The 25,988-nt window shown below is 40.9% G+C and overlaps 1 protein-coding gene across 1 annotated transcript in view; it reads right to left on the reverse strand.

Moving 5' to 3' along the window:
- The window catches only part of nrxn3b (neurexin 3b), a gene marked incomplete at both ends in the record, with an annotated part of 300,207 nt that overhangs the window by 31,933 nt on the left and 242,286 nt on the right, over positions 1–25,988 (reverse strand). The window contains 3 exons of the mRNA XM_083899178.1: positions 3,040–3,350; positions 5,178–5,267; positions 14,490–14,661. Of these exons, the coding sequence (XP_083755304.1) occupies positions 3,040–3,350; positions 5,178–5,267; positions 14,490–14,661 (573 nt within the window). The remainder of the gene's footprint in view (positions 1–3,039; positions 3,351–5,177; positions 5,268–14,489; positions 14,662–25,988) is intronic.

Below are 25,988 nucleotides of genomic sequence, written 5' to 3' on the forward strand. Positions count from 1 at the left end.
TCAAAACCCGTGTCAGATGCCTATAGCTCCCTTTCAGTGCTGCAATACATCACTAATGATAGCTCAGCTTCCTTGACTCCCCTAACCCTGAGGGGTGGGGAAATCTGCCAAACTGGTACAGGTCCCTCTCTTTACCTCTTACACCACAATACTTGACAACCAACCAGGGAACTGTTAAATTAAAGGCCTTGGCAAATGAAATTCTGTGACACAGCGGTGTGAATCAAGGCAGACACCGCCATGGTAGCTTTTGGGAGACGAAAGAACAAGGGAAACGCTCTCAGAAGGAACACAAAAGTAAAGTGAAAAGTTGGACGTTAAAGTGACGCTTGGAAAACTACATTTTTTTTTGAGAAGTTAGGAAAATGCATCATCTTGAAACTACAAGCTGCATCCTGAGTATTGACACAAGAGGTATCACTTCATCATTTCACCTTGGAACAGGAGAGTGCTTCATATAAAAGCTCTTTCATAGCACACAGAAGTATATTGACTTCTTTTGATATTAATAGCCTATGACACTAAATGCCATTTTCTGAGAGATGCCGTATTTTTCCTTATCTAATATGACCTTGCTGATGGTGTTGAGACAGCGGTGTAATGTATCTCAGCTCTGTCAACATCATCACAGATTACTGATCTCTTAGACTTAGTGGATATAAACTGCTTTACTTTTTGCTCCAGACCTTCAAACGTCACATTTGAAGACTCAGGAACATATTGTTAGGATTTCATCAATTTACTGTCACTAGGACACCTTAAAGATACCGATACAATCAATACTCCTTTTGATACTTCTTTAAAATATGGTGCTGGGGAAACCTGAATGTAGAAAAGTAGTGGAGCACTGGGAACTGTGTACTTTTTATCTCATCATCAGAGGGCAAGTTGTACAATTGAAACAAATGGACTCCACTTGATTGTCTTGAAAGGCGCCTTCAAATATAATGCATTATTATTATTATTGTTAATTGAAAAGCTATACATCTTACAGTATATTTAGCGACAGACCAGTGACTTATAAAGTTTAACCCTCATAGTCCTTTCACACACTGACATGGTCCCAGCTCCGAAATCAAATTTTCCATGTTCAACCCTAAGGTAATTTTTTCGTACTGGTGACAACGGCAAAGAAAACAAAAAGCATGCAGTTGTCTCCACAATGAGACTTTGAATGAACACTAACATAATTTAGATTATTGACGTTAATGAAAACTCACCAAATAAGAAGAGAGAAGGTTAATAAGAGGTTGGGGTGCTGGCATCATGTCATCATCTCAGAGGTAACTACTGTGTCTGGAGAAAGTTTGTGATGATGAAGTCTGCTAACTTTTATGGTTTTACGCGTTAACATAAAGTCTGCTAGCTTAAATGCCAACGCTAACACGTCCGCTCGCATAGCAGAATCAGCGCCCACATGACCAGAAGCCTCTGCCATGTTAAGATGTGCAGCCTTGATTTAGTTCTTCTGCGCTTTTCCTTGTCCATCTTCATTCAATGGTGAACACACACAGCAGCTTCTGAAGCAGCAGTGAGGAGCAGCAGCCTCAGCTGCATATTGAGTAGCCATGTGCTTTCTGGGCAGCTGATTGGCTGAAAAAAACAATAACAGCACTGGAATGTGATCACCACACCCTAACTAGGAATCGATTCACAGCGATCAAGCAACCCTAATTCAAAGACCCAGGATTCTGTGATTTGAAGCATGTAGTGGCTTCTTCTAAACTTCAAGAAATAAATTTCTTTGTTTACTCAGTTTGCAGTGGGCAGATTTGTTGCTACTTTTGCCATGGCTAGAATATAGACGACACACATATCAACAGTAGCACCATTATCACCGGAACCGCTTTAATGCCAGTTCTCAGTACCATGTATCAAGTGTGTAAGTTTTGTCCAGTTCATGTTATTTAGCGGCTTTCTAACATCTCTGACTGTGACTTTCTACACCTGCACTTACACTACAGAGACATACAAGAGTCAATGCTGACATGTCGGGCCATCATCACTACACTCCAGGCGATCTGTTGAGGTGAAGAGGCTGATACCAGTGGTCCCTCTACCCTCAACTTGGTCTCACCCCTGAGGGAGAGTTACTGCTTTAATATGAATGCCGAATGGTTCAATTTGTCCTCTCGGTGTCAAAGGACTGCTTGGCGTGATTACTTTCTTGGCACCGCAGTGACATTCATTGGCTTGGACTCAGGGCGTATTGGAGAAAGGCCTCTGTTAGGCCAGAACGGGTGAGTGACAGATAGAGACAGACAGAGACAAAGAAACTGAGACACGGACAAACAAAGAGAAATGAAGAGAAAGAGGGCAGCAGCACGGCCGGCTTTGTACACCTCAGTGAGCAGCAGCAGCACTTCAATCCTCAATAGACTGAGAAATACAGTATCCTGACCTTGAGTGATTTAGCAGGGAAAAACGCAGCACGGCTACAACCCACCCACACTCAATCACAAAACACATAAAGGACTGGTGGAGGACTTCTGTTTCATTTTGACATTTCACTTTGTCTCATTCTGAACCTGATTATCTAGACAACAGAGTGTGTACAAAACACCAAGTTCCACTCAACTCAGAACATCAGTTTCCAAAGTATTCAAATCTCAGATGAGGTCAAAGCTCACAGCAAACTAGAGGTAAACAATAGAGTTAAGATCATTTTTGGTTGACATTGTGTTAATGGCCAGGATACAATCATGTACTTTCCTGCAGATAATTAGATGAGACGGCTCATGCCAATGTGTCTGGGCATTAAATATGCATCAAACATGTCATCATTTTTAGATAGGGCTAGTTAGGACTGGGAGGTGGATCTAAACTTGAAGCTAAAGTTCGTCTTTTAAGCATAAATTAATGTTTGTCACGTTCAAGTCATTGCCAAATGGGCTCACACAATGCTAATCAACCATATCAGTGTTTTCAAGACAGCAGTATTTTTTAAATTTTGTGTCACATCACACATTGATTCATCATTTTCACACACATTCAGAAGCACGCAAACATTCACGATAATCCCATCAGCTGCTGCCGTACCTGAATAGTAGGTGGTGAGCGCTGTTTCCTCGTGGTTGTGGTGGACAGGGTCGTGGTGGTCTCGATGAAGGTGGTGGACATCTCCGGCGGAACCGAGGTGGTGGTGCGTGCCCCACCCCGACTGGCCGGCACGTCACCCACCAGACGCACGCTTCCGTTCACCTTGATGTTGACGTGGCCCTCGGCGGCCATGTTGAGCACTTTAAGGCCGTTGTAGTAGAGGCCGGAAAGCTGACCCTGGTAGGGCCGCTTCCGGTCGTTTCCGCCGATGGAGATAGTGGCCTGGGTGTTGAAGATTGTCAGTTGCCGGCCTGGTACAGGAGGGAGAAAAGAGTTTGACCATGTACTGTATATTTTGGGAATCTCCCTAATTGTGGGACAATATAGGTATATGTATCATATCGTATATAAGGCAAGATGAAGGTGATCTATAAAGTACAAAGGTTGTACTTAGAGGGACTACACTTTGTGAACAAAAAGATGCAGTAATTAAAGATTAAATATGTTATACTTCACTTATGCTTCATTAGTTCACTGCTTATTTCAATAAGTGTGGATGACGTTAAAATGGTTAGAAGTGTAACAGTGATGCAACATGCCTTTACACTGGAAAAAGTAGCCGACTCTTCTAATCAACCACAGTTTTTTTTTTTCCCTATACTTTGAGAAAACCTGCAGGTATATGCACCGCTGTATACAGTAGGAAAGCGTTTTCTTATGATAGACAAGAAAAAGCACCAGTGAGAAAAACTGCTAATGATGAAAACAACACACTCTGCAGCTATAGCAACATTATCTCCTGCCAGCAAGCACATGCAGGTGTAACAAAAAAAAATAAAAAAAATGGTTTGAAAAATGAGCTGGAGCATGTTCTGGAGAGACGCCTAATATTCTCTGGACAAAGCAGTGGACTCATGCGGTAAAACGATTAATAAATATGTATACAGGCTTTAGCATATTATGATAAAGTATGAGCAATATGCACTCACAACCTGTCGTGGTGAATTTCATTAGGAGAGGCGTACATATCGTTGCCAGTACACGCTGCTCATGCATTAATTATGAAAAGAAAATACACCAAACTTTCACAATACAGGAATCATAATTAAAAATCTCATTGTATAATTTGCAGAGGCACAGCACTGCGAGCTTGTTACACTGGCAGCTACTGCACAGTTATTATACGTAACACACTGGGCATGGAATGACAGGGACAGGACGTTCATATCACAGAAGCGAAAAACAATATAGCATGTGTGGATTCATGCATGCAGCATTAATGGGATTTTTCAGACCTGTCTGTTTTAGCGGGGTTGTTAAAGGGACTTTATAATCAGGTTAAGATGTTTATGTGCAATGAAGTTTAAATACAGTTTATAATGATATTATGTTGAATCGGAAATTTAATACGCACCAAAACAAAGAGAGAGAGAAAGAGACAGGGGAGTAAAATACTTTTTCAATCCCTGCAGATGTTTTTTCAACATAAACAAGGTGCTGACTCGATAATTTCACTGATGGAAACACAAACACGCACCATCAGGGCACAGTGTAGCCTGGCAGGGCTCACTGTGACGCTTTGCTGTCAAAAAGGCTCCAATTAGCTCTCCATCAGCAAACAAGTGAGAATTTTATAGTGTGTGATGTGTATAATACAAGCAGATAAATTACAGCAGGGAAAATATACCTGCTGTTTGGAAGGTTTTCAGGGGGGGATATGCCCACTGATTAGTTTGTGCTCAAACATTGCAGAGGATTTCAGCCAAGGGAGCTAATTCTCCTCGCAAAACAAAATGGCCTACTGTTGTGGCATAAATAATGCCTTCTCCTAGTCCATTTTGCTGAAAAGGTTAGAAACGAATAATATTTAAAATCTTGTGTGACACTGTTTATAAAGTCTAATCTCAGTCCCTTTAACTGGACACGATGAATCAACAAAATTACAAAATGATGACTATGACAAAAAGGGGAAAATCAATAAAAACAAAAAAAAAAGTAAACGGTTTTCTATTTTACAGTGTTTTTTTTAAAAATGGTTTAAAAGATGGTTATTCATTCTCAGAGGCTGAAAGGGAACAAGCCGATGAAATGACAGAAACTCAAAGGAAAAACATTCTAGAAGTTGGATAAAGATTTACCTTTCTCCTGAAGCCAATCTTCTACTGGCCGGGTATATTTGAACGGGATTTTCTTATTTGCCATTTGATAGCGCTCAATGTCGCTGTTGCCTTTAAAGTTTGGAAATTTAACAAACAGCTTGAAACAGTTGGCAACAGCAACAGACATCACACATTTATACAGTGGTTTATGATGAGTTTTATCTCTGTTTAGAACTATTTATAGAATCTTTATGATGATTTTTCTTTTATTCAAGACTCTTTAGTTTAACTCTTTAAAAAATAACATTTTATAAAGCACAGTCCACACCAATATGTAACAGAATATCTATGGATTAAAAAGCACAGCACAGATCCAAAGCAGTCAAGGAAACAACAAAATAACCTGGAACATTAGGCACAAACACAGGAAATGCATGGATCATATTTCATTGTTAAGACAAAACGAGGGCAATCAAGTGGTTAAAAAAGCAGACAAGTATTAAGTGCCTTTCTCTGAAGCACATTGGAGTTAATTTATGTGGACTAATTCTTCCCACTGGACACCACCTGCTTTTATATTTCAAGGGCCGAGGAACAATTTGGTTTAGTAGCTCATTTGAAGGAAGGGAGCTGTGCAGCAGGCTTACAGAAAAAGGGTGGCAACGTTAGGAGAAGAGATGGTAATTTGTGGTTGTGCGGAACTATAGGGAGGGAAGTCCCATAGTGGCACAGATTTGAAGACAATGCATACAAATGAGATCATTACTGACATGGTGGGAGGCCTTTTGGGCGAGGAGAAGCTTCACATATCCTCTCTTCTGAGACCATGGCTAACACCCAGCAAGTATATATATACTCTAGGAATGAAATATAATAGAGCAGTTTTTAAAGGAACAGTTGTGTGCATATTATTTTTGCCTTGGAAAAAATGTCCTGCATGTGTTGAACGTGCCAGGATGACAATCACAGGAACATTCCCTCTGCGAGCCACTGATGGTGTGTTGATACCGAGAGGTGAGATGAACAGTTCTGTTGTCAAACACATCGGGGGTTCGTGTGAAGCCTGCATGGGATTATGAACGACACCGTGAAGTAACTCGGCAAACCCACTTGGAAGAATAAAGGAACCGTTTGGCAACATTTATCGCAGTATACTGAAAGGGCAAGGCTTCATGACTGTGAGAAAGAGCCTCCTGGAAATGTGTCCACTTTGGCTGATACATTTCTCTGAGGTGATTGATCTACAGAGCACATCACACACGCACCAAGCTTTGATATCACACTCATCCCCTAATACCCAGAAGCACTGTATTCATTTCTGGTATAATTGCACAGTTAGTTGCTGAGTTGGAACCGCATTGATTTCACCTGCTGATTAAAACTGTACATAAAAAGTCAATGTGCCACAATTTCATCAAACCATTCATTAGGCTACATATGCTCCAAAGTAATTAGATAAATCATAAGTGTGACTCGATTTTCTTCTGCTTCTCTCAACTCGATCTTTTCTGTCATCCCGTGATACCTGAGTCTGAATTCAGACGGAAAACAGCCGTGTGCTCAGTTTACAGCCTGCTGAGAGGGAGTGAGGCAACGGCTGCACGGGAGCTGAAAGGAGCTGGAGGACTGTGTCTGCAGAGTGCCAGCAGGTTAATCAGCAAGTAGCAGGGCTTCCTCCTCATTCCTTTGATCTCAAGCTGGTTTTCAGGTGGAAGCCAAACACACACACACTGCTCTAGACAAGAGGGAGGCACAGTGGTTGTATGTGAAAACCAGAGGACGGATGAAAAGGTTTGGAGTTTTTGGTCGAGTGGGTCGACTTGGCCCGGGGAATTAAGAAGGGAGGGAGACTGTCTGTCTTTTGCTGAAAATTTAACATCCAAATATTAGAAGAGGAGGTTTTACGTCTGCTGTGCATTGCTAACCGTGTGATCTCAAGTAAAGCTCTTACATAGTTCTGGGTGATTAATGAGGTGACAGCATCCCTGTAATGAATACACCACAAGCTAATTGTCCAACTAATGAGAAAAATCTCTATAGTTTGTCAATTTGATATTCAATTTCTAAAGGTGACTTAAGAATGGATGACCTAGCCATTGAAAGTGATAGTGTTTATTAAGAAGTCACTCTGACTTCAAGGTTTTTTTTTTAAAGCATCAGCCTTACAGTTTACTGGAGGGAAGTGGAATTTAGCGCCATGTAGATTTGATGCACTGATGCACACAATGTTATAACTCACAAAATGTTTCAGTGATCATGCATGGAAGAGGTGGAGTTTGTTTTATTTTAATGAGGGTCTGACTATAATGTTTTAATCAATAACAACCTAATTTCTTCTTTCTGAATATTCTTTCTTCATGTTTAATATTGATTAAATAAGGATAATGTCAACATTTTATAATATGTTTATAACAGATATTCATAATAGCCTATACAGCAATGTTTATGTCCAGGCTATTTCCTGGATATTACTTTGGAAATATCAATATCTGCAATATCACCACACTATTAACCTCTGTTATTACCAAGTTGCATTACAAACAAGATGGTATCACCTTAATTCTATATCCTGATTTAAAACTTGTATGCCTGTAACATCTTTTCAGTAAAGCTTTTCATGGAGAACCTCAATATGTTGCGCCTTATATCAGTGTAAGGAAATAATCAAGGCTTCAGTGTGTCATTATGTCTGTGTTTCATGTGACTTATGTAAGTCCACACAGCTTTATATAGTATACTATAACATTTTGACACATCGTTACCTGTGTTGGTTTCTCCTTGAGCCGAGAACACTGACCCAGTGTTGCACTCAAGTGCTCTCCACTGAGAACGATCACCTCTTGTGTTTGAATTAAATCTATCGCCAGAATTAGCACCGACTGTCAAAAAGATGGATTCATCTGAATGCCAGTTGCACATTTTTCTTTTTTTGAATGAAACCGTGACATTATAAAACAATCCATATTAATATGTTTAAGGCTTTGGCAGCTAACTGTATTGGTCTCTTGTGACCTGTAGCTAATGGTTAATCCTAATTAATGTTATGTGTGTTTGTATTTTACTGCTGTATGATATATCGTATATGTGTGCAGGTGCAGTACAGTCCTGTATTTATTAAGTTGCATGCATTTAGGAGAAATAATAAAGATTCACAGATTTTTTTTTTTTTTGCTGTTAAGTGATGATAATTGACCACATTGAATATACACCACAAACCAAACATTGCTTTTTCATTTTCAACCTATTTCCACTCTTGATGCTCTTAACATTTTAAGTGTTTATTTGATAGCACTGAAAAAAAAAAGAGATCGGTTCATAAAAAAATGAGAAGCTTTTTTTTTCACAAGGTGCAACTTTTTCCAGATTGTGGCCGTTTTATAAAAAGTTGATTCACTGCTGAAAAATCATGAATCTGAAAAACACACTGATGTAGTTTGGATGAAAGAGACTGGCTGAGTGTGTTTTTTTCTAATACAGTTGTCTGAACAACATAAAGTCTCAGAATATATATATATATTATGCTCTGATGTACATTGCAACTTTTATAGGATGCAGGTGATTTACTGCAGTGCTATTGACTGACGTGGCCACCATTCTTACAGTGTATCATGTTTTCATATTGTGCTTGTATGTGTGTCTATTTTTATCCCAAATGCACGCGTGCACCTTTTCTCCCTTCCCAGCCAAAACATTGTGTAAATGTTTCCCCTTTAATGGCAGTTATTCAATCAACACACTGGCACAGCGACAGTCATCTGCTGGTTGGCTGCTTGGCCGCTTTGTTTTAGTCTGTTTGCTTGCCAGACTAATCTCACTGGGGCTCCATCACAGAACTGGGGCTAAGAGTGCATCGGAACTGTGAAAATGGCTGCCGTGACACACTCCTGGCATTTTCTCCATTTGTGGATAATAAGTACATTTGACATAGCACAGCCATGTCCAAAAATCATCATGCCATGGCTCAACTCCACAGCTAGCTACTGCAGCCCCTGGTTATGAATATCCTGTACCACCCACCTCCTTTCCAATCTATACTTTACTTTCATCCCTGTCTCAACCTCGCTCTCCTTTTCTGGCTATTCTTCCATCTTCTCAGATTTCTCTCTGTTCTCCCTTTCTCTTCAGCCCACTGTGGAGCATCTACCCTCTGCTCCTTCTTCTGCTCCCTGCTATTCTCTTTTTCTCTTGTCTCCCTCCAGTGCAATCAACTCCGCTTGCGCTTCTTGGCTACAGCCGGCTTCTTCAGCTTCAAGTGCAATTCTACACTCTTCATTCCCGTTCACTTCTTCTCTGCCCACCTCTCCTGTCTATATGTCAGCTCTTGCAGCCTTTTGTCAACTTATTCCTGTCATCTAATCCATTAAATGCTTCTGTATTCTCTGGGTGGCTGCATTTCTTCGACATTCACCCATGTCCCCCCTGTTTCTGCTGAATGCCATTGCTCTGTCCTCCGTTCTCTCTCTCAGACGACAGACAAAAGCCAGGGAGTAAATTCATGATTTATCAGGTGAAACGTATGGTTTAGAATGAATGAATTACCATCTACTCTCAGCTTAGCCTGAGTTTGGAGAGGGACAAAGATTTTATCTATGGCTAATCGTGTGTTTGGCACTGGGGAAGCTTGGGGATTTATCTTGTTCCTGAGAAAACCTTTGTCTGTATTTCAAGGCAAAGATTGGCAGATAACAGTGCGCCTGTTACAAGTTGTAACATTTTGTGCATCAGTGCATGGCCCCCGTCAGTGCCTTTGCATGTTTGAGTCAGAAAATGAGCACAAGGCCGTTCTTCCTTGTATCCACCAAGGAGAAAATGCACAGACACACACAAATGCATTTTCCCTGCGGCCCATGCAGCACACTTAGACCAATGGTCATTCAACTGAGACAACGCCTGAAACCTCAGCCAGCTCCGGCAACGTGTGACGCACAATTTCTGCCAAGCTCCCTATCGTAATTTCTTTGATTCGACGATTCAAACCGAAAGAGATCATGTAATCCAAAATCAAAGAGTGCAGGGGATTGGGATGTTATATAAGGAAAACTGAAAACCCTCTCGCTAAACAAAGACAAGCCCCTGCAGTGACGTGGGTTGTCACAAAAGTACACAGGATAGGAGGAGAGATGCACAGTCCCGATGAACACAGACTGGAAACGGATGATAAACGCACATGAAAAAAGGAATTTGGGGACAAGAAGAGAATGGAAATCAGAGAGGGCAATGTTAGAGGGAGAGAATAATTAGAGACAGGGAGACAAAGAAGTGAACACACACACACACACACATACATACACACTCCACACCCACACACAAACACGTGTAAGCTGCAGGAGCCTGTATGGGATCAGCGAGGGTATATTGTTGTAGGGAAGAATGGGACTGTGAGGCACCAAAGTAATCTTAAGTGTTATTGCTCAGAATTTCCAGCATTAAAATGCACAATTTTCATTTTATAGACCTCTTTTGTGAAAAATCTCTCTGAAGAATTGTGTATAGTTAAATATTGCTCTAAAATGAGTGGATAGGCCTTTTGGGCTTAAAGGGAATTTATTCCAATGATCCTAAAACAAAAAAACTTTACAGTCAAGTATGAGGTGCACATTCTGCTTTGCACATTCTTCTGTGTGTTTACACCGCTTCAAATGGCTTTGTTGCAATAAAACTTTAAAATGTTATTTATTGAAATGTCTTTCAATGGCATGGGAACATCTCAGTGTAATGGAAACCCGTTCAACACCACTGTAACTACAACACGAACAGTTAGGATAATGCTCCTCTGAAAAACAAAACAAAACATATTTATATTCTTTGGAAAGGTAGACATTACAGTTCTTCTCACATGCCTTTCTATTCAGCATTATAAACTTAAAAGGTTCTCAAAAACCATAATCCCTTCTTAGGCTGCTCTGAGGAATCTTGACTCAAATAAATAGATGTAGAAGTTGTTAGTTCTACAAACTGAAATACATGATCTGCTTAGTCCTAACAGAGACAACACAAATCAACAGAAAACTGGGACTCTGTGTATTAAATATTTGCAAAAGGTAAAACACTTAGTGGCTCAGACAAATCCCCATTATGGGTGTTTTGCAAATGACCTACTTGTCGTTGCCTTTGCTCCTAACATTCTGCTGTAGGTGACAACATTTTAATGGCGCCTTATCAGTTTCCTGGCAGTCTTTTTGTTACTTCTGGTTTAATTTCTCTTCCTTTTGTTTCATATGTCAATTTTTTGGGGGAATCTAGTAACTAAAAAGTATGTGAACAAAAGATCTTTTGTTTCCTCCTGGTGCTCTAGAGCACCAGGAGGAAACTACATGTGCATATGAACACAAGTATGGTATGATTGTACAATTATTTTCTAAAACGTTATAACTGAAATCAAACTGTATTTGGCATTAAATGTCTTTTGTGGAAAGATTATGACTCTATTTACATCAAATGAACTGCATTATTCCATATCCAGTTCAAGGACGGCTCAACTCTACTTATTATTTGTTTGCCTTTCCATTAGGGATAGTAACTAGTACCTGGTGCTTTTGTTGGTGTCTGCTCTGGCGAATTTCCGGGGAAGATGAGCCAATACTAAAGTGTGAGGTTGTCAGACTGCCGGCCACCGAGTGTCATCACTAAAAGAGTCATGAGCGTGATGTCCGGCACAAGAATCAAACCGCACAGTGGCGATCTGTAGATCAGTTAAAAAGACTTAAAAAAACATGCATTCATCTCAAACATTTAGCAAGGAAATCTCTAAAATGGTATTGGAAATCGACGTGCTTGATACCGAGTCGAGTTGAATAGTGCTAGAACTGTATAACGGAAAAGCGCCATTACATGACACAACAGAAATGTACCTGTGTCTTTACTGACATTTTGTAACTGCAGTGTCTTATGACAGTGACCAAACTGCGAGGGAAGCTACACTTGTTGCCTTTTACAATCGACAGTATCCATAAACTATAACATTGACTTCTTCCTGACCTGGGGGTTTGTTTATAATGTCCTTCATCGTCGTTCGACTGCCCACGAGTCTCCCTCTCATCACATTTTTAGTGACTGTATTACTGACATTTTTCAACAATTTATTAAGTGAGCACAATTTGAATAAATATATTAAAAAAGGAAATAGTTGTATTTTGCTCTATAATGAGAGCAGACCCAGCTATTCAAAAAAACAACAACAACAAAACCTCCAGCTCTTACCTCTTTACTTTGGTGGCCCATCTTTGCAAACACCAATTTACACTCATCAGACTGTTCAGCTAGCAACTTCGACTGACAAACAAACCACCAACACCTTTGTCTTCACCCGTACCCTTCCACAGAGAGCGAGGGCACGACCAGATCCGGTAACTGTTTATTGAACGACCTGAGTGCCTTGTGGCAGCTGCTGCCTTCAAGTTAAGCATTGGGAGTGTGAGAAAGCAGTCAATGACTCTGCACCCTGACATGTAATTACTCATGAGATGACAATGCCTTTACAAGGGAGGGGGGGGGGGAGAAAAAGAAAAAAAAAAAATCAATCATTGTCGAATTACTATCACTGAGTGTCCTGCAAATTACCTGTGCAGAAGAGAAAAATAAATTACCACGCATTCGATCCCCTGACCCCGACTGCTTTCCAAGACAATGGCAGACAGACTGAAAGGGTAGCAATCTCAGTGGGATACGTTTGAAGGAATTCAAAGCCAGAAAATTGCGCATTACTTAAACTGAGGCACAAACTGAATGGCCATTTAGCAGTGATTTCTGAATGGAGACTTGCATTGGATTATAGAAAACAACTTTTCAATGCTGATGCGAATGGTAATTGCAGGTGAAAATCACAGGCCATTACACGTGACGAATTCATAACCTCTTACAGGACCAAGCTCTTTGACAAAACTCTGCACAACAACACGGTCATGTACAGCCGTGTGATGGGTGAGCGTTAGCGCACATGCGAGTGCAAAATGGAAGCTGTCACTTGCGTGCACATGCGAGTGCCACGTTATGCGGGGTATCTCGGTATTTCCCCAGCATTACCGTGGTTGGATTGCAGTTATGAAACCTGTCGGACTTTATCTGTTCAAAGCAAAGCGAAAGACAGCCGACGGCAAAAGAAAACCAGAGACAGAAGAGATTAGCATCACCTGCACTGGCACTGTACCAAACCAAGGTCATGCCAGGGGAGGAGGCGCCCCCTTGTCCTTGTTGAAGACATGCAACTAGAAGCTGCAGGGCTGCTGAGACATAGGGCTGAGAAGAGAAAGAGATCAGCTCCTATTTGTTTGCTCCTTACCATTGGGGTAATATCAGCATTTTACAGAGTTATTTCCCCCAATTTTATTTTAGCCTGTGACGCACAGTTGTATGCCTGGACACGTAAACTCCATATCTGGCATTGTAACACGAGTTATTTTTCAACACTGTCTACTTGTTGTACATCTGTTTCCGTCCAATTATGTCCTGCTGCAATGGCACAATTGCACCTCAGAGATCAATGAAGTTTCATATTATCTTTTGTCATCCCGACTTCGCCTTGCCTCAACAGCCACTTTGTGCCCATGTTGCTTCCCTGTGCATCTGCCGTGCTAAACTAAGTGAAATTAAAGAGTGAGTAATAACGAAAAGAAAAAAAGAAAAAAAAAGGTGGCCGCTCCTACTACTGCTAACAAGGAGGTGTAGATAGCAAAGACCAGGAGAGCCAACTCAATTTAATGGACTGTTAAGAAGAAGAAGCAGAATGTTTTCCCCTTACCCTCTCTTCTTGCTCTCTCTCTCACTCCTTTTCTCACCCTCTCACCAGGCTCACTGAGCAGCACATCTCTGTTCCAAACAAAGAGAGTGCCTGAGTCTCCAAATGGAGCCGGGTTACTGTTTGATGACCCCATTTGTATTCTGCTGCTGTGCTGCCTCTGCTGACCTGGGGATGAGAGATACAGGCAGGCAGCAGCTTTATCTGGCCAACAGGCCACCCTTGGTTCCTGCCTCAAACCTCCTCTTTGTTGCCCACTGACCGAATGCCTCTTGGTGCCTTTCAAACCCTTCCCTGAAATGATCTGGCCAGATGTTACACAGTTACCTCCTGCAAGACAATGGATTTGAGTTTGGTGAGCTTCTCTTGTGTGGAGTCAGGTTTGAGGGCATGAGAATTTCTTTCTTGACGAATGGTTTATCACAGGAGCTCAATTTGCACCTGTAAGATGTTTTGCTATGAACAGCAGGAGAAAGTTAATGATCCGTTTGCCTTTTTGGTTGTGGCCCTTGATTTACAAAAAAACACAGGAGGTGTCCAGTGGGTTTAATGCTATGATACCATTACAATTAATATATTTTTTTTTTTATCAGAGAAAGGATTAAGGATGGCATTACCTGAGGGGAAGTGCTCATTCACCGGCCAGTTGTCCACCTGCAAGGTGGCGTTTCCCCCATTCCTGGTGAATCGGACCAAGTGGTATTTGCCATCGTTTATAGCCGAGTTCATCTCCTTAACGCTGATGTCCACTGTCCCGATGTTGAAAGTCACAGCAACTTTGCCTTCCTCCTGGAAAAGAGAAAGCGAAACAGACAGAAAGAGATGATGTCAGAGCTGATTTCAGAAGTCAAAGCACCCAATTTGTTCGATTCAATATTTAACTAAACAACCTCCATTGTTCACCTGATACCACTCACTATTCTGCCTTGGAGTGACCATGCTATAGAAATGTAAACATTTACCAAATTAAATCAAATATAAAGTGTATTCTTTGTCCTGGGAAATATAACATATTAATTATATATATTTATTTGTAAAGACAACATAGGGCTTCTCAATTATGGCCAAATAATTAATTTGTAAAAGCTTAATGTTGAGATACATTGTTACATGTAGTGGATGAACTTCCAGTTGCACATATAATGCTGCTAACCGATCCTGTTTAAGCTTGGTCTCACAAAATACTTTTTTTTTAACATTCTTTATATAAAGGCACCATATGTAAGAATGTGGCCAAACACGGTTACTACACTCATATTCAAAATACCGAGGTCTTTTAGGTTTCGTTTTCTCCGCCATTGTAGCTTAGACGTACTGTAACTGGCAACCCGTGGTTGCTCGGCAGCTTAGACCCTACCGACTGAAATGATTGGTAGACGGCGGTAGGTGGCGCCACATGCCAAAACATGATTTCAAAACATAAACAAGATTTGCAGTCTGCAAAATATGTTTTTAATGCGAATATTTAGTCTGCACTGTTGTTGTTTGTGAGTTCAGTTTGTTATATGAACATTATTCCTGAGTCTCTGTGACATATAAGGAGGATTTTACGATCGGTTGCTTTAGATTTATTACATAATGCAACTTTAAAGTTATGCATATATATATATATACAGTATATATATATATATATATATAAAACAACATCAGAACAAAATAGTTTTTAATCTCAATGCGACTACTAAAAAAAGGTTAATTAAAAAGAGATCAAGTATTAAAGGTGGACAAATATGAATATTTCAGCTGCTTTTCCAACTCTCACATAATGAATTGATTATACAAGTACGAGTAAAACTTTCAATAAAGCAACTGGAATGAATGGCTGGCTGATGCAGACGGCAAACTAGTCGGGGGAACCTGAGGATGCGAGCACACTACACTTCATTATACCACTGTAATGTGATGAAAATAGGCTGCCAGAAGAGATTGTAATGATGAGTAATGCTCCGTGCAGCCTGTCACTTCAAACCTAGCTGGACAGACCACATTTTCTGCAGCGATCCTCACAAGCTATATGAATACCACGTGCTTTGTTTACCTCCCAAATGCTAGAGCAGTTACACCATGTTCATAAATTGTGACGCACATCCACATCCATTTCCCAACTCTTTTTTTCCCATTGACCCCACTAATTTTCATGAGCTGCCAGCGTGTTTTATTGCGTCTGCTTGTGTATTCATGGGCGTGTAGGCGTTACAAGCAAAAGGTTTCAGAGCGGGGGCAGAGCTTGGGAAAGTGGCGAGCTGTGTTTTCTGTGTCATTTGTTTTAATCCCCCACAGGGAATCTCTCAGTGTAATTACCTACTTTAGAAGCTTGGAGAAGAGGGACTGTTTCTCATAACAAAATCGAAATTAGGAAGGCTCGCACGAGGGGGGGCAAGACACATATTGTTAATTGATCAACTGAAACGCTGGCCCTGCATCGCTGACTCTTGCAACACAGAACTTGATAACGTCAAGCTGAATTTAACAGCATTTCAAGATTATTACAACTTAAATGACGCTGCACTTGACCTTGTTGACCTCTATTTAATGGTACAGGCTCTTAATACAGTAGAAGAGCACTTAATAACGCCAAACTATACTTAACACCAACCCCCTCGTGTTTTTACGACCTCAAATATGCCGAGCTGAAGAATATAATATTATACGAAGCCACTAGATTGTGATAGGAAGCGGCAGTGTACAGTCATAAATGAAATGTGTCATTTTACTGTTGTCCTTAGACTTTAAGTTTTGTTCTCCAGCATCACAGTGTGCCCGAGTCTGTTTATTCTGCATTTTTGCCGTTAGGGAAAATTATTAGGTTTTAAATGAAGTTTATTCCTTTATTTCTACCTTTGCAGTGGAGCAACCTCAAGGAAAGAACACTGGTCTTTTTTTGGTCCTCTAACTTAGGCACCCCTTTTGTTTTTCTCGGGCAGTTTATTCTTGTTTTGATTTAAGGAGCGGTTTGTCCATCAGTTTTTTTTTTTTTTACAAGAAATTGGATAGTTGCCCAAAGAATGCAGTAAACTCACTTTGTGTGAAACATCACAATGAATGTGCACACTTTAGTTTCCTTGACAAGTCATTTTAAACCACCAAGGCTGTCAGAAGACTGCACTATATTCACAGTTGTACTTGCAGCTCAAACAGCTTTTGTCTGTTCATAAAAAGACATGCAGCGTGGCATTACAGTGCGCACATCGTAACGCAAGGGACCACACAGCGCCTCTCCTTTGTAACAATCCCCAGCTTGGCTAATAATAGAAGAAGAATGGCACTAAAAACACGAGAAAGCCATCTCCTAAAAGCAGAGGTAGTGCTCAGAGTGGGACTCAGACAAGCTGCATATTAGAATATGCACTTAACATCTCTGTCAGAGATGCTGCAAATGGTGTCTTTATTTAAGCAGTTGTCGTCAAAACTCAGAGCAGCAGACAGATGTATGAACATTGTGTGTGTGTGTGTGTGTGTGTGTGTGTGTGTGAGAACAAGTGCACAGATGCACACGCTGCTTATGTAGCAGCAAATACATGCACCTACTCCGGCTAAGGTAAGCAAACACATGAATATGCTGATAACCTAATGTGACAAGGTGATGCTCAGTGTGTGTGTTGTAGCGTGAACAATACTACTAAAGCATCCTGGCCCTTCTGACTAATGACAGGACCTTTCCTGGTACGAAAAAAACAACATGTCTGAGTGCGTAAAAAGCACAGAAAGACACATCGGCTCTTGTACATCAACTGTGACCTTCAGAGGCTCTGGCAGCATCGGCTCGGCTCTTCTGTGCAGTTGCATCAAAGCCGCATCACCGAACCCACTAATACCTCGAAACAAAGACTGATTGTCACCCCCCCGGCCCAGGTACAAACAAACAACAAAACACAACAATTGTACACCTCTGTAACCATTGCTGAGTGCCTTCTGGCAGAATGCAGGGAGCAAACTGTGTGTGATGTGGCTACACTCTTAGAAATAAAAGTGCTAAGTAGAACCACATAAGGTTCTTCGGCTTGTCTTCATAGGAGAACCCTTTTGGAAGGTTCAACCAATAACCCTTTTAAAACCCTTTATTCAGGAAAGGGGTTTTAAAGAGTTCTCTGGATCAAAATGGTTCTTACTGGAACCATTGGTGTTACCAAGAACCCTTGAAAAACCATTTCATCGGGAAAGGGATTTTCAGAGGCAAATGGTTCCAGGTAGAACCTCAGCCCTTGTAGAAGGACCCTTTTGGAACCCTTATTTCTAAGAGTGTACACAAGAGCAAACTTCTGCCTCATTCTTTCCTTCTTCCTCCTCTCTTCTCCTGTTGTCCGGCTACCCTCCTGCCTCTGTCACCCACACACCTGCTCACCCCCACGTAGCTTAGATGTTTGACTGACAGATCCAATTACGTTTTTTATTGGCCTGTCGCTCGCGAGGCGGGAAGGCACTTCATTGTCTCCTGAGCAAAGGGGAGGGAAAATGGCTATTGTTCTCCTAGTGGAAAAGATGATGATGGCCACAATTCCAAACAAATGCAGCACAGATAATCGCTTCCAAACACACCCACAGACACCGAGTATGTTTACATGACGCAAAAAAAATCTAATGATTGTGTTATAAAACTAGACCTTTAACATATTACTCTAAACTAAACTAAACTAAAATTGAAATTTCTCAATGTTGGAGTTGCACACCCAGATAATGTGATTTGGAGTCCAATTACTATTGCACACCTTTATTAGCACTGGCCTGGACACTCAGCTCCATAGTTCCCACCCCCATTCTTTGACACAGAAATTAGCAGAAGAAACTGTTCCACAGAAGAAGACAAAAGGGAGGAAAACATAAATCCAGACTAAAGCCCAATTTATACTCCTGCGTAAAGTGCTCTACGTAGGTTACGCAGAGCCTCTGCTTCGTCTCCGGCTGCACGAAATATTTTTTAAGTGTCCGACAACGGAGATGGCAAGAGCTGCGATTGGTCCTCAGGACACGCCGAGCTAAGCTGCTCTGCGCCGGCTCACAGCGCGCACCGAGCGTCCACAGAGGGGGAGCTGATCACCGCCGACAACGTCGCTGCCTGACTATAAATATGTTATATCTTAACACACACAGCACATGGCACATGTTTAGACTCTAAATGGATAATTTCTCGCCTCAAATTATCTTAAAACTGCGTTCCGTGACACAGAAAAGTGAGAAACAGCCACCGTTTCAATGTTATTCAGCTGCAACAACAACAACAGTCTTTCTCTCTCGGACGCCATTGCTCACTGTAGCCAGAAGCACAACAACCTTGCGTGGCGAGTCCTACTGATCGGGCGGGAAATTGCAGTGCGTGTCCGTCACCACGACAAATAAGTATGAAGGGCTCAAAGTGTCTCCGTGGTTACGCAGTCGGATAACGCATTACGCAGTCGGAGAAGTATAATGTGGCCCTAACACGTTTTTTGGACTGACAGTTGGAGCACTCTGAATGGAGCACGGCATGCTAAAAACTATCCCCCTGTTAAACCAAAAACCTCTTCATTCAAACAAGCATAAAGTGGAGGTGGATACACTTTATACAAAAAAAAATAATGTGCTCACATAGTGGGGCAAGGACAGACAGGGACAACTGTAGCTCAATTTAACTGTGCAAGAAAAAGTACTGACTGAGTGACGTGCAGATACACACACGCAAACATACAAGGTCACCGAGTGTTATAGTGAGCATCAAAAATTACAACCCAGTGTTCAAACATTCAACTAGCTGGCTTTAGTAAGTTTCTGAACAAGCAATCTAGAATAAAAATAAACAAGTTTATTTGCTGGTTTAATGTGCCAAAGCCTTGTCATAGTCTATCACCAACCCATGCCATTCACAAACTGTACTTGTTTTTGAGTTACAGGAACAGATCAATTTGTTTGTGCACCACGTCAGTGTTTCAACATGTGCGGGCTCGCTGCTTTCACACTCTGTGTAACTAAAACTGATGAATGCAATTCCAATGAGGACCACGCACTCACCACCCCTCCCACCCTCTCAATCCCACTCTGCTGTATGGTGACTTGGGTTTGGCACGAGGAGCTCCGGTCTGCCCATGTGACTCCACACACACACACACACACATACACACACACTCTGACATCAGTAATCAGGACCGCTGCAATCCAATTCAGGGCCGATCAATGCCTCCGACACACAGACGCACCCCCCAGGCAGAGGGAAAGAGAGAGAATCACTCAAAGCAGTGGTGGGCGATCACAGACAGCACCACAGCCCTTAGTGGGCAGCTGCTGGAAGGAGCATGAGCCACTTACAATAGACCTCATCCCCATCTTCTGAATGGTTATTCTGTGAAGCCACAGTCCCCAGACAGATAAATACAATTGGAGGCCATTTTAAGAAGGTGAGATGGGATAGAATTAGCACGTTTAGCTCCATGGGAAAAAAAAGAGGTGGAGAACAAATGTATGTAGCTACGTACCATACGTTTTCAATAAGAGGATGTGCTTTAAAAGCATGTTAAGGTCAACGAATGTCAATAAAAAAAAAAAAAAAATAGAGCGTCCTCCCCCTGAAATGGTATTGCATTGCAATCAAACCTTGATTGAAATCTAGTACGGGCAAAGGCTAGTTGTAGTGGATGACTCCAGTGGGTCTATATTAGGTCTCAGTTTGGAGGGAGGAAGATCTAATATCAAGAACGTGAACATGTCCCAGGGTGGGAGTTTGGGTTACATATCCACCCTTTCATCTGACATCAGTGCTCAAGTTAGCTCCTGCGGTCGGGGGGGGGGGGGGGGGTCATCAAAACTGGATCATAGAAGCAGTGGAAGCAGAATCAATAGTGGATAAGGTAGGACAATCAAAGAAATGCTGGATTGATGCACCTGGCCTTCACAGTGCCAAAGCCATCCATCGTCAGTAATTGACAGAGATAACTCACAGACAACGCAGTGATTTAGTAGCCGTCTCTTCTTGTGCGTATCGGACCCTGGAGTCAGACATTTCCTAAAGGGTAGGATGTTACAAAGTGTTGAGGAGAGATCTGTGTCTGTGCGTGTACGCGGCCTTTAGTTTCGAGTCATTTCTTCACGTATAGAATGTACCGACAACCTGACAGGCCCAAGGCAAGACAAGAACCTGGTGTATTTTTGTGGCCTTTGAAAAAGGAAAAACAGAAAATACTACCAGTGAAATTGAAAGATATAAATAGATGTCAGTGTTACAGATCAAAGAATGTTTCTAATAGTGTACTTATATGACGCGGAATTTAATTGATTGCACGATAATCAGCATGATATCAAGATTTAATATGCAACATTTCTGCATTACTTAATAAATCATTGATGAGATGAATGTTATAGATTTTTTAATGAATGTACTTACGTTAGCTAAAATGTTTCAACACTCTTTACACCCAAAGAAATTTCTATTTCTAGTCAAGGCAATGGACCATTTTAATTTTCCACTTCACTTTCCTCCACTATGATTTTTATTATTCATTAACAAATCCCATTAAAACTATCAGTATAATAAGTTCAGTTTCTGATGTAGCTTAAAGCTCACATAGAGTGGTCCTGTTGCACATATATGTTAGTTATGGAGGTCTACTTACATACATTAACTTCTTTTTATGCTCAAAAACCTCCTAGTTGCTGTAAACAAGCCGATAGAAATCCTCTTTTCTGATGCTGTTCCCCAGCCACGAGATTTCAGACTCAACTCTCACACCCAGAAGACAGAGTGCGTTGTGATTGGCCAGCCAGTGTAGAGCCTTCCCAACTGTCTTGTGATTGGCCAATACCTGGAAGTGACATAATCAGCACACCCGATCTCAGAAGTGCAGCTCCCCCCTCTGGAATGGTGGATGCACTGCTACTCATTATCAAAACATTGTTTTAACAATGTTTAAAAATAGCTTCGTCACGACTCCCCGCCGCAGTCCCTTTTATGACTTTGAGCCGGAGTCAGACCCAGAGTCAGAAGACACTGTCGCTCGTGAAACACCTCCACAAAGGAATTTATTCTTCTTCTGATGTTCAATGTACGCAACCGGATGTGCCCGGACTAGTGCCCGGAGCAGGAGGATCTGCTGTTCTGGAGAACCGGTGTTTACGTAACAGGACCGGGTTTTTTCAGAGATCTCGCTGAGCCCGAGATTACAATAAAACACAGCGTTCTCAGCAGTGGCTGAACTGTTTGTTTTGAACCTTCAGGGCTTCTTAAACAAGGTAATGACGCAGATATACACTAAAAAAACAGCGTTAATTGGAACTTCCGGTCTAGGTCCGCTTTAATAAACAGATCATGGGCGTCACACTGTCTCACACGTCATTACAATAGACATGAGCATTCCTCGTTTATGGAAAGACAACATCACACACTAAGAGAAACATGACAAAGATGACTTTTTAATGCGCGGAAACCACAGTGCAAACTACAGTCACCTCTATTTTATTGGTGTGGCAGGAGAGATTGTGTTAACCTAATATTCAAAACCTGAGAAAATAAACCAAAACTACAGTATCCCAATGCCAAGATATCACATGATTCTATTGAGCTAAATATTTAATCATGTCTCAAGGGCAATTATTGACTTTGTGTGATTCTTTAATAAAGGAAGGCAAAGACTTTGAAAAAGAAACGAGAAGAAATGGATATTTTAATGTCACGAATAAAGCACAATTTGATATACTGTGCATATAGCGGCGGCGTAAAAAGGCGCTGCTGCTGCTGACAGACACAAAAAGACACTCACTTTGTGAAGATATACTCTTTGGTGGAACTGAATAAAACACCGCAGACACAGTTTTACGCTCTCATTTTAAAGACAGAGGGTGCAGAGTTCCGGGCTTTTGGCTTTGAACAGTGACAGTCTTAATGCACTATTAAAATAAACATGCTACTGAACACTGTGAAATTTCATGAATCATTAATTGGCTCGAACGTTCATTCAGACATTCATAATCAGCAGCAGAGATGTTGTGAGAGGTGATGGGGGCGGCGGGGGGGGGGGGGGGGGGGATGGGGGAGACAAGACGCAGAGGCCTGGTGCCTCTGAAATATTGATCACACCTAAAAGAACCCAGATCTCTAACACACACACACACACACACGGTATTTCACACCTGAGAGAGCTGGCAACAGCTTCACCGAATGGACGGGAACAAAATGGCTTCCACCTCGCTTTACTTAGTGCCACCGTGGGTAATTGCTGTGGTATTACCAACGAGTCCATTAGCCAGTTGGTTAATGCCCAGGAGTGGCTGGCTAGTGTCAGCTCAGAACTGAAGAGGAAGAGTCATTGCATTTTTAATACAAACACAAGCACTGTGTTGCAGAGGAAGGTAATGGCTTTGACTCCTGCGCTCGGGCTCAATGTCAAACTCTAAGCCCCGCTCTTTGATCCTCTGCCGCAGAATATGAATCGCGCAGGGTCAGCCTTATCAATTATTTACACCCACTCTTTCCCTATTTCCTGTTTGTCCGCTCTTGTGGCTGTAACTTGCTCTGACACTAATGGCGGACGGCCCGGTAAAAACATTTATCAATGTTACCACAGAGTCCTCTCGCGCTCTGGATTATCACTTTCCACATTTTCGGGACTTAGAGGACCGACGCTGCACTGATCGTAATCATCACGAGTACTTGAGACAATTTACTGCACGCGTCTCATTGCTTCAGTAAAGTCATTGTCCCCGAAAGCAACTTTCTCTGCACTGCTATCAAACACGTACAAACAAAAAAAAGAAATAAAAAATAAGGTGTTAACAGTATTCTTACCTGTAATTAGTTTGCTCTGGAAAAGCAGACTTTTTGTTGGGCAAAGCCTTTTTATCCTCAGTAATAAACTGATACAAAAAATGCATTTAATAAATTATAATTAGCAGAAATAAAAACAGAAAAAATTGCAAGACATCTGGCTGATACACGCTTTTGGCATTTTACTGCTTCAACAACACACCTGTTTTTTTCTTTTAAAAATCGCACTAATGTTATTCACTCTAGCCGTTTCTTGTTTATTTATTATTTGCACAGCTTTAAGAGTATCCAACCTTTGTATGATGCAGCACATACATCTGAACCGTACATGTTGTATCCTTTTAATGATGAAGTGGTAAAATTAGGTTTAAATTGGTTGAAAGGAAATAATTGCCCATTTAAGCTCCCATTATTGTAAACAGTAAGTCTGACACTACAGACGACTATTCGTACTATTTAGTCCATGCCTTCTATATAATTATCTATCTGTGTGTGCACATACACAAACACAGTATATGTGCAAAAGTATTGCTATTTGGATTTTAATGATTGACAATTAGTCTCATACATCAGAAAGCTGTCGGTTACTTTCCCTCATACAACATGTGTATGTAACACTCAAAAAAAAAAAAACTTCGTTTCACAGCAAAATCAGCAGTGTTAATTAAACTCTGATCGAGTTAAATTTAACATTTTTAAAGTGTCTATATTGGTCCACTCAAAATCGAGTTAAAACACTTTTGGAGTGTTAAAGCGTTAAATATTCAGCTCTCACGGAGTTGCAGCAACAATATAAAGAGTTCAGATTTAACACTGGTCAATTTTTGTTGTGGTTTTTACAACACTAGTGTATAGTGTTAAAAATCAACACCATTAGAGTAAACTATATTAACACTATGGATGATGTAAAATACAATCCTTTTTTTTTTTATAGTTGATTCTTTTTATTTTACAACCACTACTGGGATTCAATGATCTAAAATCCAGTACATCCACTCCACAACAATATAAAATGTAAATATGCCTCAATGTTTTTTTTTTGTTTTTTTTTACAGTTTGTCCTATAGAGTCTGTAATAAAACAACTCCTTCATTAAAAAAAGTGAATTAATCTGTTTGACAATAGCTTTTTCAACTAATAATAATAATGCCATCATACCAGGACAAATAAAATTGTATTTAATAATATTCAGGTTTTACTGCAGTTTTAAGAAAGACAGTGTTGTGCTATTGTTCCAGTGTAAAGGTAGGCCACAATTAATCATTGACACTCTGAAAAAAATAAAATAAAATAATAAAAATTATTATTATTATTATCATCATTAAAAAACTTCTGACATGTTTCCACAATTTTCTGGACGTGTTCAAATACAGTGCAAGAAAAATAATTATACTGTGCGGTTATTGTTATAGCTTTGCCAAAACAACACCTCTAATGGTGGCTTCAGACATTTCTGCAGTACTGTATATATATATATATATACTGCAACACTCTATGAAAACATGTAATTTTGAATTGTAATAACAGAAAATGCAATTGAGCGCTTAAGAGAGCCGATCCATTCAAAGGTGCCGAGTGTTATACCACAGAGCTGAAGTGCATTATTATGCATGCTGCATAATAACGAGCTCGCTAAACCACAGTAGCGTGGCAAAACTTCAGCCATGAATTTTCATCTGCCTGACCTGCTGGCACACTCCTTCATTTGCACCATTACAATGCAGGGTGTACACGCCATGAAATCAGGGCATATGCAAAAGCAACGGTCCTCAGTTGCCGCTCACTCACACAAACTCCCCCACTCACTCACTCACTCACTCGATATTGCCATGACCTTAGTCATACTCTGCTTGGACTGATGTTTTGCAACAGCTGTTCAGAAGTCGCTGGGCAGGAATCTTAAGTTTGATTTTATTTATTCGCCGCAGCTTCGGATTTAATTCCATTTCATGGTAGCTCTGTCCCAGCATCCATTAAAGATAAAGCAGGTTTTGCGTGACCTCACACTGCGCTGTGTGGCACCACATGGTCCTCACATGCCAGGGGGCTCATTTTTTTTGGGGGAAAAAAAGAGCCAATGAGTGGGATTTGTGCTAGATGGAATAATATGCTGTGAAAGTCCATTAGGGAGTAAGCTAATGAAATTGAAACAGCTTGGTGATCAAATTAGAATCTGTTCGGCAGATATTTAATTTAATGTGCTGCTGAATTTGAGCACTTTCTATTTGGTAGCCCAAGAATGAAACCGCGGCCAATAAATCAAGTGGGGACACATTTCGTCCTGCAATCTCTCCTCCGCTCATTTTTCTGAAATGAACAACTCAATGTCTGAATTTGGAAAGAAATAAAAGCAGAAAGACTTAAACTTAAAGCGACAGTGTGATTGTTTTGT

This window comes from Microchirus variegatus (assembly GCF_963457635.1).
Source record: "Microchirus variegatus genome assembly, chromosome: 12".
NCBI classification, from domain to species: Eukaryota; Metazoa; Chordata; class Actinopteri; order Pleuronectiformes; family Soleidae; genus Microchirus; species Microchirus variegatus.